This window comes from Sceloporus undulatus, chromosome 4 (genome assembly GCF_019175285.1).
Source record: "Sceloporus undulatus isolate JIND9_A2432 ecotype Alabama chromosome 4, SceUnd_v1.1, whole genome shotgun sequence".
Taxonomy (NCBI): Eukaryota; Metazoa; Chordata; class Lepidosauria; order Squamata; family Phrynosomatidae; genus Sceloporus; species Sceloporus undulatus.
Window position 1 is genome coordinate 46,329,946 of NC_056525.1, and position 14,089 is coordinate 46,344,034.

The 14,089-nt window shown below is 40.3% G+C and overlaps 1 protein-coding gene across 11 annotated transcripts in view; it reads left to right on the forward strand.

Annotated features, from left to right (window-relative positions):
- Positions 1 to 14,089, forward strand: part of NAV1 (neuron navigator 1) — a 416,170-nt gene that overhangs the window by 389,022 nt on the left and 13,059 nt on the right. For all 11 annotated transcript variants that reach the window (XM_042462102.1, XM_042462105.1, XM_042462106.1 and 8 more), the window contains 8 exons: positions 28 to 123; positions 2,794 to 2,953; positions 4,223 to 4,458; positions 6,323 to 6,474; positions 7,447 to 7,518; positions 8,276 to 8,472; positions 10,097 to 10,215; positions 10,845 to 11,042. In XM_042462102.1, the coding sequence (XP_042318036.1) occupies positions 28 to 123; positions 2,794 to 2,953; positions 4,223 to 4,458; positions 6,323 to 6,474; positions 7,447 to 7,518; positions 8,276 to 8,472; positions 10,097 to 10,215; positions 10,845 to 11,042 (1,230 nt within the window). The remainder of the gene's footprint in view (positions 1 to 27; positions 124 to 2,793; positions 2,954 to 4,222; positions 4,459 to 6,322; positions 6,475 to 7,446; positions 7,519 to 8,275; positions 8,473 to 10,096; positions 10,216 to 10,844; positions 11,043 to 14,089) is intronic.

Consider the following 14,089-nt stretch of genomic DNA (forward strand, 5'->3'; position numbering starts at 1 on the left):
GTTTATATTTCATTTTTTGGCTTCCAGGACCTGAAGCAGCAGGAGTTTTATCTGGGCAGTAGTAAACTGAGTGGGAAATTGGATTGGAAAATGCTAGATGAAGCTGTCTGTCAGGTGTTCAAGGTAAGATGCTAATGGCAACTTTTTGCTACACAAACATTTTCAAAACTTCCTTTTGAAATATATGGGATGTTGCACGATTAAGGTTCAAGGATGTCATCCCTCTATCATTTCCTGCTTTCCCCTACCATGTTTTATCTGAACATAGAGAGCAGGCTGGAAAGTTATAAATGCTGTTGCAAATGGAAGCAAACTGTCTATTCCTGTAAGCCTGAACTTTCTTTTCTTTTCCTGTAATTTGAACCCATTGCTCTGGGTCCTGTTCTCTGGAGCTGCAGAAAACAAGCTTGCTCTATCCTCAATATGACATCCCTTCGGGTATTTAAACAGGGCTAACATAACACTTCTTAACCTTCCCTTCTCTAGGATAAATGTACCCAGCTCCCTAAGTTGCTTCTCATAGGGCATGGGTTCCAGACCTTTGATCATTTTGGTCACCCTCTTCTGGATCCAACAGTTTCTGGTAGATAGTTTCCCCAATACTGTCTCATCTGCTTTATTGTGGAAAAATATCCACTGGATATATCAGCCAGCCATCGCTGGCTGCCTACTATTAAGGTTTCACAATTCACCTTTCATCTCACCAGTCCAAGGAGTCGTTCATAAGTCATTTGTGACTGGAAAAAAATCTACGATATTATTTGATACAGTATTTATACTAAGAACTTACTGTCCATGTGCTGATCCTTATGTATTCAAAATGGCCCTACTACTCACGAGAGAGAAGAATTAGTAGGCTTAGCAAAAACGTCAAGGTTTGCAGAAAAAGAAAAAAAAATTTAGTGGAGCCTTTAAGGAACGGGAAATCTCCAAATAGTGCAGTGAGTACTATAGATGCCATGGCTAGAGGATGCTCAATGTCTGATAGGGGATCATGAAATGAAGTGCCTTTGTAATGGCTGGATCACTGAACAGGAACATCCTCCACTTTTATGTTTTCCTGTTGGTCCTATGTATTGATTTTAGTTACATTTATATTCTACCATTTCTCTAAAGCGCTCCCAGTAAGTTACATGTTTTTCCTTTTATCCTTTCAACAACTGTGTGAGGTTAGTTGTACTAAAAGACATGGTGAGCGATTCAAGGTCACCTATATGGTGAGCTTCATGGTGGAATTCCTTCCCAACAGCCATTCAGCTTCTGCTTACCCTGATATTCTTTAAAAATAAGAAAAGCATTACATTAAAAATCATTACATTAGGAACTCATTGTTGGAGGTGTGGGAAAAAAATTAGCTCTCTTAAAATCCCAATCTGGGCATCTCCATATCAGGCTGTATATAGATCAGACCTATGGAGTAACGAACAATGGGTCACATGTAAAGCTATATTAATTAGACAAACAATTCATTTGGAATAAAATCATTAGAAGAATTGAAAAAGAAGGGTTAATTAACAATTGGTTTAAATATAGACAATTGAAAGAGAGGTTTCAACAAGATATGAAATTAGAAATGAGAACTCGAAATTTGCTAATATGATTTTGTCAGATAAAAGAGCTATTTTGTAAGTTTGTGTAAATATATGTTGAAACAGTATACAGGGGATGACCAAGTAAAGAATAACATGGCAAAATGGGTGCAAAATATTAGCTACAACCTGGACATGGATCAATGGGAGAAAACTTGAAGAAAAAGATGAAACAATACAAGTTGCCAGGATGTGAAAGAAAATTACTATAAAATTTTCTTTAGATGGTATCTGACATCAGATAAGATCAGTAAAATCTACAGAAATAGCAATAAGAAATATTGGAAGTGCGAGAATGAAAGGGGAACATTGCTTCATGTCTGGGGGACATGTCCAAAGTTTAATAAATTTTGGAACCAAATTAGATAAAAAATTAATAAGATCCTGGAGACAAATTTATGGTCACATCTTATTTTATATGATTGCCACTGCTATATGATGATATATGCAAAACATTGCATGAGTAATAGAATACCAGAAATAGAAGAATGGGAAATTAAGATGTGTGAAGTAATAGAAATGGATAAGATAACAAAAATCTACAAAATCAAGAGGTAACTAAATAGAAGACTGGGATAAAATAATACAATACTTCACAAAATAGTGGAGAGAAATTGCTACTATAAAATTTAAAAGAGAATAAAGTGTTTTTGAAGAGGGATAGCTAATAAAAATGAAAATGGTCTTTATTTGAAAGGTAAGATATGTATATAGAAACTGAGTTAAATTATACTCAATGCTACATAGAAATGTAAGAAAAACTGAAAGGATTGTACATATAGAAAGAAACAAAGAAAACACCAGAACTGAGGCAGTAAAGAAAGGCATGTGTTAAGAAAAAGAAAGAAAAAGGAATGCAAATCAAGAAATTTGAATGGAAAGTGTATGTTTAAGAATGTGTAGCTGTGAATTATTGTATGTATGTGTGTTGTTGTTTTCTTTTAAAAAAATTAATAAAAATGATTTTTTTTTAAAAAGTGAGAAAACAGGCTATTGCTGTTTTAATTTAGTGTCAGGGTTGGCTTTTATTGTTCTGTTTTAACATACATAGTTTTATTTTGTTTTTAAACTACATTGTAAGTCACCTTGAGAACTGTGGGCTATAAAGGCAAGATGCAAATACTTTTCAGTGAAACATTTGAATCAATCTAAAGTTAGGCCTGCTACTAAACCCTGACTTGTGTCTTTCCCTGTTTTCACCCAGGACTATATCACCAAGATGGACCCTGCTCTCACACTGGGGCTCAGCATTGAATCTGTCTATGGCTACAGCATCAGCCACATCAAGCGAGTTTTGGATACAGAGCCACCAGAACTGCCACCTTGTCGACGGGGTGTGACCAGCATTGCTGTGACATTGAAGGGTACTGCTGCACCTTTTTAAAAGTTTGCATTATGTTAACAAGTGTCCTCATTAATCCTGAAAGTGTACGTTCAGATGCTCAACCCTGACATTGAGATGGATCCTATGAGCATTGCGTGCCCTAGAGCTGTTTTTCCAGGCACAGATAATTTTATCAAAGGGTGTTTTGTAATAATTAACAGTGGTGATGTACTGAGGCCCCTCTACTTTTCCCTTTGTTTCCATCCTGAACAATTCCAAGCTGCTGTCAGTGTGGTAGAACCAGGATGAAGAAGGAGAAAAGAGCAAAAAGCAGCTGGAGAAGTCAGCCACATTCAGCAGCACTGATGATACAGTGAAGCTGCTGAGTACAGTTCTGTATCATTCTAAGTGAAGGACAGATTCTGTTCCCCAAGCCCTCACATGCCTTTTAGGGATGATGAGGATTACGATGGACAATGCTAACATTTTTGAGAGTCCTTCTAGCCTGAGAGGCCTTTTTTTCAACTAGGAAATAACCCAACATCACTTCTAGTTTGGGGGAAAAGGTTAAGGTTGGCTTAAAAAAGTGAGAGGAGTGTTGAATTGTTTTAATCAGGGAGCATGTGCATCCACAATGGCCCCTTGCATACTCTTGTGCTGGGTGAGACTGTTTGCCTATACTGCAGTGAACATTCTTTCTCTGATTTTGCCGTTGGATTAAAATAAGAGTTCCATATATAAATCCATCCCAAGTGGTTATTTAATCTTTAGTTTTAGAAGCTTTGGAAACAAGCTACAGCTTGGCTTTCTTGTTTCCTATCCCCCTTTCTCTTCTTTCTTTGTGTACAAATTTCTGCTTCAGTTTAAAACAAACCACAATTCTCTGTCACAGGCAAATTTAGGAAACTGGCTTATTCTAGGAAAAGTTCATTAAACCAAGATCTTACCATGGGTGGCATCCTATTTGTTTTGCTAAATCAGCTTTAGACCAATGATGTGGCATCTTGTTTGTTTACTAACGAACATACCATACTTCCCTGAGCCTGACCCCAAGACCAGAGAAAGAATGTTAGGTTGCCAAGATGGGAGTAAGTTTCTCCCATAGAAGAGGAAGGTATCAGCATGGTGGCAGTGAAGGAAATTTACATCATTTCCAAAGCCTTAAAAAGTTGAAGTCTATTGCAGAAGAAAGGAGCCTGCTAAGATTCAGAAGGGGCAGTTATGATAGAAAAGGGGGTCTGGGGTATTATGAAAGGTCCTTAGCATGTTCAAGGTGGATGTCTTGTAACATACATGTTCTTTTGCACAGGCTTGAAAGAAAAGTGTGTGGACAGCTTGGTATTTGAGACACTTATCCCCAAGCCCATGATGCAGCACTACATAAGCCTTCTGCTCAAGCACCGACGCCTCATCCTTTCTGGGCCAAGTGGAACCGGCAAAACCTATCTGACCAATCGTCTGGCTGAGTATTTGGTGGAACGCTCAGGCCGAGAGGTCACTGATGGTATTGTCAACACTTTCAACATGCACCAACAGTCGTGCAAGGTGTGAAACTCTTGGCTGAGGCTGGCTATTCCCCCCCCCCCCCCATTTCTGCATAGTCAGGAGTGTAATCTCTCTTAAGTCAAACTAAACTTGCTGAAAGACATTACCAGTAGTCCTAAATCAATTTCACTGCACAAATTGAGTCTCCCTTACCCAAAATCCTTGGGACCAGAGATATTTTGTATTTTGGAATACCTGTATTTACATGTATATACACAATGAGATACTGTATATACTCATGTTTAAGTCAACCTCATGTATAAGTCGAGGGCAGTTTTTGAGGCCAAAATCATGGATTTTGATATGACCCGTGGATAAGTCGAGGGCACGTTACAAAAGATCTAAAGGGGGAAACAAAGCACCACTTCCCGCTCTACATCTCCCTCTCTGAACCTCTCTCAAGGGTCACAGTATCAGCATGGGGAAACAAGTCTGGGTGCATACATACCCACACACACACACCTCTTTGCATCAGCATTTCCAGACTCAAGGCTTGCAGGAAAAAAAAAAGACACCAGCCTTGCCTTTAACCCCAGCATTTCCAGACCCATGGTTTGCAAAACGGGGTCCAAGCCTGGGCATGCTCCCTCTCTCTGCATCCCTCTGCCTTCCCTCAGTAGCTGCTTGTTAGCTCCAGCTGCGAGGGAAGACTGAAGGATCTCACTCACACACACACACACTCGCAGAGAGAGGAGAGGCTGCCAGCACCGGGACTCAAATGGGGACTGTTTACTTGGCTACAGAGGAAGGTGGGCACTTTTTTAATGAACTTTATCAGCTGTAGTAACCTATTGACCCTTCCATAAGTCGATCCTTGATTTTGAAGTCCATTTTGGGGCATAAATTTCTCGACTTATAGTTGAGTATATACGGTATCTTGAAGATGAGATCCAAATCTAGACATTAAATTAATTTGTTTCATTTTTTTTTATCCCACCTTTTCCCCCAGTTGGGACACAAGCCAACTTTACTTTATATAGTCAGCCCTCCGTATAGACAGGCTTGCCTTCCGCAGCTTTGAGCTCACATGGAAGGCAAGCCCAGGCAGAAATAATGGGACGCGTACTCGTGCTGCACTCCCCGTGCGCCACCGTGAGCACACACTTCATTATTTCCTATGGGGCTTGAGCATATGCTCTTTTCCCCATACACGGGGCGGTCTGGAATGGATCTCCCATGTATGGGGAGGGCAGACTGTACACATAGCCTGAAGGTAATTTTATACAGCCACCCATGGGGGAAAATAGTTTTGAGAATATTTTGGATTTCACAGTTTGGATAAGGGAGACTCAAGCTGTAATTTCAGTTTAGAAACTTCAGGTATGCTTAGAAGCCTTACCTTTCCAGCTGTGTCTTTTAGATATTTCAGAAGTTACTCTCAATTAGAGTAAGCCCTTTGTTTATGCAGGGGATTTGTTCTGGACTCCCCCATGTAAAAGAAAAAAATGCCTATGCTCAACCCCCATTTAAATGAATGGGGCTTGTGTACACAGCGACGTGCACACTATGGGTGCACACACCATTTGTCCCTATGGGATGTGCCGCCCCTTCCTCCCTGTGCGGCTTTCAGCGTATGCTGAAAGCCGCATAAAGCCTCATATGACGCAGACGCACTGTAATTGGATATAAGATTTCACTACTCACTACTTAATTTTCAGCACTCTGCTTTTCCAGCCTTTTGCTTAATTGTTGTTCTAATCCTGATTAGTTCTTAGTCATAAATCCAGTACCCAACCTAATAAATTCACCACTATCTGAGCACCTTTCCTAACATCCCTGCATTTATCAATTTAATGACTGGGTAAATGTATTTTTTTTCTCCATTATACCACAATGATTTGCCTTTTGCACAATTCTTTACCAGGATCTACAGCTTTACCTCTCTAATCTGGCCAACCAGATTGATCGAGAAACAGGGATAGATGTGCCATTGGTCATTCTCCTTGATGACCTCAGTGAACCTGGCTCTATCAGTGAACTTGTTAATGGAGCACTCACCTGCAAGTACCACAAATGGTGAGAAACTGCTATGTCTTGGAATTTGATTGATCCCTCTTTATATTATTTCTAGAGATGTTCTATGGTTAGAACAGCTGATAGATTTCAGCAGTGCAGTTCTGATTTGCATTTGTTCCTACATGTGGTGCAGCTCCCAGGAGGTGGTCATCTAGTATACCATGGCTTCAGTATTGCCCACAGGCCAGCATCATTACTATCTCTCAGCGTTTATTTTCCCATCCCAGACGTATGTCAATAGCCAAGATAGCAGGGAGCTGTATTCTTGTCCAAGACTGTGGAGCATTAGTGGGGTTGCTTTTTCATCATTGTGTTGCTGCCTGTGCTCCAGAAGCAGCCAGAAGCAATGAGGGGCAAAGAGGGTGGCGTATATGCATTGCACACTAGCTCGTGGCATGCCTGACAGGAAAAGTTGGCCATCACTCTTCTGTGTGTTCAGTTGAATTTTGTCCAGAGAGGTGTTTCCTCATTACTATCAATCTTTTGGCCTAGTAAAAAGTTTCAGATGATATTCAAGGGACAGGCCAAGTTTTATTCTCTATTTCTTTTCTATAGTAAAACTTATATCCGTCCTCTGTGGGCAAAAGGTTTGCTCAAGAAAATTTTCTGTATCATGAAATCCTAAATGTAGGACAATTCCTTCCACCAATTCTTGGCATATACTTAAAGGAATCTCCACATCTCTCCCCTGACAGTATTTTCTTTCTCCTTTGGAGAAGCTTCATATTATTTATAAGGAGGGATTGATTAAGGGAAAGTTCTTTGTAGTCTTTGTGCACCTTAAGATGGGTATGAGGCCAATATCTGACACCCTTTCTTAACTGTGCCATTAGGGCCATTAGGTGTGTTGTCCATGTATAGTGTGGGTTGTAGTCCAACACATTTGAAGGACACACATTGAAGAAGGCAGTTCTAGCTAATAATCCTGGTATGAAAAATGGCAAATAAACAGTTTTTAATCTTCACCACCAGCCCTTACATCATTGGGACAACCAACCAGCCTGTAAAGATGACTCCAAATCATGGTCTCCATCTCAGCTTCAGGTAAGAACATCCAGAGTAAAACCACTCAAGACAGCAGGTTAATTCTGAATATTTATATCTCGTCTTCCTTAGCAGATTCAAAACCTCCCAAGGTTCATAAACCTGTTATTTTGCTATATGAAGATTTCGTCCAGGAGGAGGAGTGTGTGATAAACTATTCTGGTTTGGGTTCAGAAAGAGAGTACAGTTCTTCTCCCTTGATCTAGAACAAGATGAAGGACCACATTGGTGGGTGAGCAGCCCTTCAGTGAGGTGGTGCTGGTTGGACATCACACCAGAAGGGAGCAACATAGCAGGTGTAATCAAGAACCAAAATGAATCAAATTAATCCAGCTGCATCATAAATACTTTTTTCATCTTTCTCAAAATAAATAAAATAGTATTTTTGGCAACATAATGGCACAATCTCTTTATATTCAATAGTGATGATGGATGGGTCAGGACTCACTCATGCACACATATTTTCTCCCATTCATTCTCTCTCTCCCTCTCTCATACAAACACCCTTGCCCACAGAAATTGTGAAAGCAGGAGGCAAACACCCACTCTCCCTGTAATCTTGATCTTTACCCTCAGCCAATAGCTCACCAGCTTGCAAACACTGAAGCATCCACCAGCAGCATAGAAAGCAGCTGAAGGTCACATGCAAGCCACAGTTTGCCTAGCTGCAGTCTAGATAAAGCTCTGGAAGAAGTTTGTTTGTTTGAGAGTCATGACCTTTCTTTTCTCATTGCTCACCCCTTATCTTACTTTCCAGGATGCTGACATTCTCCAATAATGTGGAGCCAGCAAATGGCTTCCTCGTGCGCTACCTACGCCGGAAGCTGCTTGAGTCTGATAGTGATGTCAATGCCAATCGAGAAGAGTTATTACGTGTACTAGACTGGGTGCCTAAGCTTTGGTACCATTTGCACACCTTCCTGGAGAAGCACAGCACCTCTGACTTCCTCATTGGTAAGGCTTGGGTTATGTCGGCTGGAGATGCCACTGGGAGTAAACTTTGTCCTTCTGGAAACTGAAATGGAGAGCTCTAATTTTAAAAAAGCAACAATTACTCTTGGATAGAGCTAAAACTTGTTTCCAGCATGTTACTCCTCTTAAATCAAAGATGAATTTTAGGACTCAAGAAGAATGGAAATCAATGCCTCTCATCTGGCATTCTTGATACCATCCTCTTATTTTCTCTGTTTTTATCATGGTTTGAGGCAAAGATATCTGAAAAGCCTCTATTCATGTGAGCCTCCCCACAACCTAAGCTCCTCTGTGGAGGCCCTGTTCTTTATCCCAACAGCCCACAAGACTGGAACTCCTTTCCAAGGAAAATTGAATCAGTTCCATTCCATTTGAGTTTTTTGCAGGCATTGTCCTTGCCCTTTTATTCATAAAACTATGTGTAGCTACTCTGGCTGTTTAGAGTTGTTTTTAACAGTTTTTAATTTGTGTGTGGTTTTTGAACTGCTTATAAAGAGGAATTTATTTTTAATTGTTTTTAGTCATGCATTTCATGTTCATTTTATTATTAATTTTATTCATTGTGTTTCACCTAAGGAGGCCTGGTGAGTGGAGTGGTGATAAACAAATGAAATAAAATAATAAATTAATAAATCATAACAGGTTAGGTGTAATTAGTGATGAAAGAAAAGTAATACATATATGTGCAGAAGGCACTCTTATTACTGCACCAGGACAGAGCCGTAAGGTTAAAGAAAATGTCCTTCCACACTACATAGTTATAGCAATATGATTCCACTTTAACTGCCATGGTTCCATCCTATGCAGTCCTAGGAGTTCCAGTTTAGAGAGAGGCATATAGAATTCTCATCCAGAGAGCACTAGTGCCTCCACAAACTACAACCCTCAGTATTGTATAGCATGTTGTCATAGCAGTTACAGTGGAATCAAAGTGCTATCATTGTGAAATGTGAAACAGACCCAAGACTGAAGCCTGATTCAAATTAAGCCCTGCTTTATGTTGCAAGATGGGCAGGTAGTTTGTGCCTCCCCATTCCCAGATGTTTTTGAACTGGCACTCCCATCAGCCCTCACCAACATAGCCAATGAGGAGGGGAAGACAACATCTGGAAGTTTAGAGGTACCCATCCCTGTATAGCATCTGACAATTTGACAGCCTCATACATTTATTTTTACTGTTTCCTTTGAAGGTGTCTGTATGGGGCATGGCTATAGTAGAACTGCTTCTCAGCTGCTGCTCCTGCCATTTTAAATGTAGGGTTTGTAAGCTGCTCAGTAAGTCAGTGTTACTGTCATTGTTGGATGTTAGACACAAGTTGCAGTTCTAGGATATGAACATACTGAAACACCATTAAGTCTTTTCCCTATTTATTCATTAATATTTGTTATAAAATTCATCCCTTGCACCCAAATAACATAAGAAGCAGAAATGAATGTATTCCCTGTTTATTAAGAAGCTGTCAGAGGCCCAAACCACACTTTCTCCCTGAATCTAACATAGTGAAAGCCACTGTGACCAGTCTGTGAGTTGTTGTTTTGTATATTGATTTGTGGAGTTCTCACAATGGCTAGCAACTCATCTTGCCATCCCTACTTTTTTTTTCAGGTCCTTGTTTCTTCCTTTCATGCCCAATTGGTATAGAGGATTTCCGAACCTGGTTTATTGACCTGTGGAATAATTCCATCATTCCCTACCTTCAGGAAGGAGCAAAGGATGGGATCAAGGTATTCCCCCCCCCCCCCATAAACTCATTCCAATAAGACACTCTACTGTGGTTGTGGTCAGTGGTGTCCCCACCCCTGGTGTCACCTGGTGCAGGGCTGGCTGCCGGGCTAACAGAAGCCAAAAGGGCAGCACTCTCCATGGCGGCAGTAGAGGTCTCCTCATGAGGAGGTGTCTGATGCCGTGACAAAAATGGGAGAGGCATGCTTGGTCTTTTCCTTTGGAGCAGTGGTGGCAGCCTCCTCAAGAGGAGACCTCTTCTGCTATGGTGAAGGAGTAGGCTGAACAAGCTGCCCCCACCCCAGTGAAAAACAGCAAGAAGAGGGCTCAACCAGGGGTTAACCCTCTTCTGGAATGTCACCCGGTGTGGGCCGCACCCCCTAATGATGTCACTGGTTGTGGTAGCCTATACCCATATGCATACATAGATTGCATGGCTACAAACTGTCCTTTTGGTCTGTTTTAATCAATCTTGCAGGAAAGCCGGTTTCTTGGGACATTCTCCATCGCAGCTTCCACCTTATTTTCACCAAAGGATGGGAAATATGGCAGCTTTTTTCTGAATGCTGTCACAAATGCAAGACAGTTTTCTTCAATAATCGATATTTTTTTCTCATATTCCCCATTTTAGGTGCATGGGCAGAAAGCAGCCTGGGAGGACCCTGTGGAGTGGGTGCGAGATACATTGCCATGGCCATCAGCCCAACAAGATCAATCAAAGCTCTATCATCTTCCCCCACCCAGCATGGGACCCCATAGCACTGTTTCACCTCCAGAGGAAAGGAGTGGCAAGGATTCTACACCTAACTCTCTGGAATCAGACCCCTTGGTAAGTCTTCAGGCTGCAGTGAAAGACCAGCTGCTGTTGAAGGAAAGGCTGGAAGGAACTAAGCTAGGAATTCGGCAGTGTCTTGTTGGATAAGTAAAATAGTTCTTTCTTTGTAACAACAGATTGTTGCCCTCATATTTATGTACCAAAAACCATCCTGTGAGATGGCAGACTGCATTCTTGTTTTGAACAGCTATAAAGCAATCATGGAATTTATTTTTTTAAGTGTCAAGGGCCATTTTCCTCCACAGATTATACATAGTATATCATGCAGTGTCTAAATGTAGTGATGAGCAAGAACAAGGTCAGAAGTGTTGGCAGTGCACAGAATCAAACTATTTCTATTCCTCTCTCTTTGCCCTCCCTTCCTCCTTCTCCAACTAAACAATCTCTACTTTTTTTCTATCATACTGAGGGAGGGGACAGTTTCAATATGACAAGGGATGGATAGTTAGTAGGGACATAGAAAATCTAAACCTTCCCCACCACAGATTCCATTCTAATAAAAATTTAAAATAGCACCAGGTGTATTGCTGAAGAGGGCATTTAGCTTATTGAGTTAGACAGGATCTTTTCTCTTGGGTAAAAGTGACGTGAAGGTCAGCTCTTCTCTGCTCTACATTGGTGACCTCTTCTGGAGTTACCACCGTCTTCTTAAGAAATAGAAAACTTGAAATGACTGTACAGGAGCACTGTAAAGATGTGGCCACAGGGTGGCATAAAAGTATAAGCCAAAGAAAGAAACTGGCTCCACACACAAAATTAGCAAGCTATGCAGGCTAATTTTGGCTTTGCCAGCACACACATTATGCAGTTGTGGTGGAAATAATGTGCTCATCAGGGAGTTGCCTTTGAAATGAGCTCAAAAATTTGAATTGGCTGTAAGTACTGCATATAGATTGTTAACTAGGGCTGGCTATGTGGAATATGAAATCCCCATGTCCTATGAGCTCCACTAGTCGCCACTGTGTTTTCTGTCACAATGCAAAGTGCTAGTTATGACTTATAAGGTCCTGTACAGCTCCAGGCTATTCCCTTACATGAACCTGCCCAGGCTCTGAGATCTCCAGGGGAGGTCTTCCTCTTAGTCTCAGCATCTTCTCTGTTTTTTGGGGTGGGAGCCTTCTTGGTGGCTGCTTCCAGGCTTTGGGACTCTCTCCCTTAGAAGGCTAGAATGGGTTTTTCCTTGTTGTCATTCCATCAGTAAGTGAAAAGTTTTCCCTTCCAACAGTTTTTTTATGAATCAACTGCAAAGGCTTTTAATGGTGCACCCTTCTGCTGATTTTTATCTTTTGTTTTTAATTATTTTGTTTTAAAGAGTTATAATTATATGATGTTGCTTATTTGTTATTAATAACTTTCTATATGTTTTATTGCTATTGTTGAAACTGTTATTAATAGTGTTTATTTTACCCTTTATAAAATGCACTGGGTCATATTGCTATAATTGTGCAGTGTGAAAGGAAGTTTTCATTGTCAGGAAAAAGCCACATGGGATATATAGTCACAAGAAATATAATATGTATATGAATGTATTTGAAAGTAACCTGACACAGCAAAAGTTATTGAATTGTCACACAGGTGTTGTAAGTAATGTATTTAGAAGGTCCTGAAAGCCAAGGACATATGAGGCAATGACAAAGTGAAAAGATGCAAATTGATATCACCTGAGAGTCATTGAGTGGACAGTAATGTATGATGCAATGTGAGGTCTAGATTGAGCCAAGTATGGTATGTCAATCATAATGTATGTACACGCCCAGGAGGTGGCAACTGTATAATGAATAGAGAGACAAATGTCTATATAAGCAATAATGTATGGCAATACTTTTTGTGGGTATTGAGTATAGTAGTGTGGGTATTGAGGAGTATAGTAGTGTGAGTTTTGTGAGTAGTGAATTGTTTTGTGCGTAGTGTATATAGTAGAATAAAAGTAGATCTTTTATATAAGAAGACTACTGTGTTGACTGGTGTCTTGAGAGCTGAACAAGAACCAGCAGACTCCAGAGAAGATTGGAAGACATCTTCAGCCAATTCTCAGAGCTACTGGTCAAACTGGTTGTTCTTCCGCTGACCAGGGTGGTGAGAGTGAAAGCCAGGAGAAGAGCTGCAACTCCCATCATCCCTAACATTCTTTAACCCCACAGCTCTGTCCTTGAACAGTATTGAAAGTGCCCTCTCTACATATACATAGTACTTTCCCCTCATCACTAAATGTTGAGAAGAGGGCAGGATAGGCCCAGACTGCCTAAAAGCCTAAATCTCCCCATATGAGCCTACCCAAGTATTATAATTTCTGAGGAAAGACTTTCTCTCCATCCCTTGCAAGTAAAGATCTTCCTGTTTAAACAGACCTTTAGCCTTTAATTGAGTTGGGGTTGAAGGATGTGCAACAAGTATATTTCAAAATATGTAATATGTGTTTAATGTGTTTTAAATTAGGTTTTTAAAATCATTGTTGTAACTGGATTGATTGTTTAATGTTTTTTTAAATTCTTGTACCACATATTGTTTAAATTATTTTGCTTTAACATATGTTGTAAACTGCTTAGGGTTCCACTTTGGGAGAAAGATGGGATATAATATAACTAATATATAATATAATAATTAAAGTTACAAGACAGAAGACAGAATACCAGCTTAATAAGACCAGAGAGAAGCTATTGCTAGGCAAACTCTTCTGGAATTTGTGTACTAAATGTTGTAGATATAATATATATTAATGTAAGATGGATTAGTGATTGAATGAAGGGGCTTAGTAGGGATTGGATTTGAACAGTGTTAGCCTGTCTGTTCCAGTTCTTAGCCATTCTGTTGCTACTGATCCTCTATGGCCAAATCTGTCTTGTCCATTTAACACCTGAGAGTCTGTCTTGGAGGACATAGAACAACTTTTATGGCATTCTCTCCCCTGGGAATCTCAGCGGACACCCCATGTTGATATCTTTCTTTTTCCTGACTGGCAAAAACTTTCATTTCTCAAGCTTTTAACATCTGATAAGCTTTTGCTAGCTGACTATACATTGCTACTGTTTATCCTGCCATTT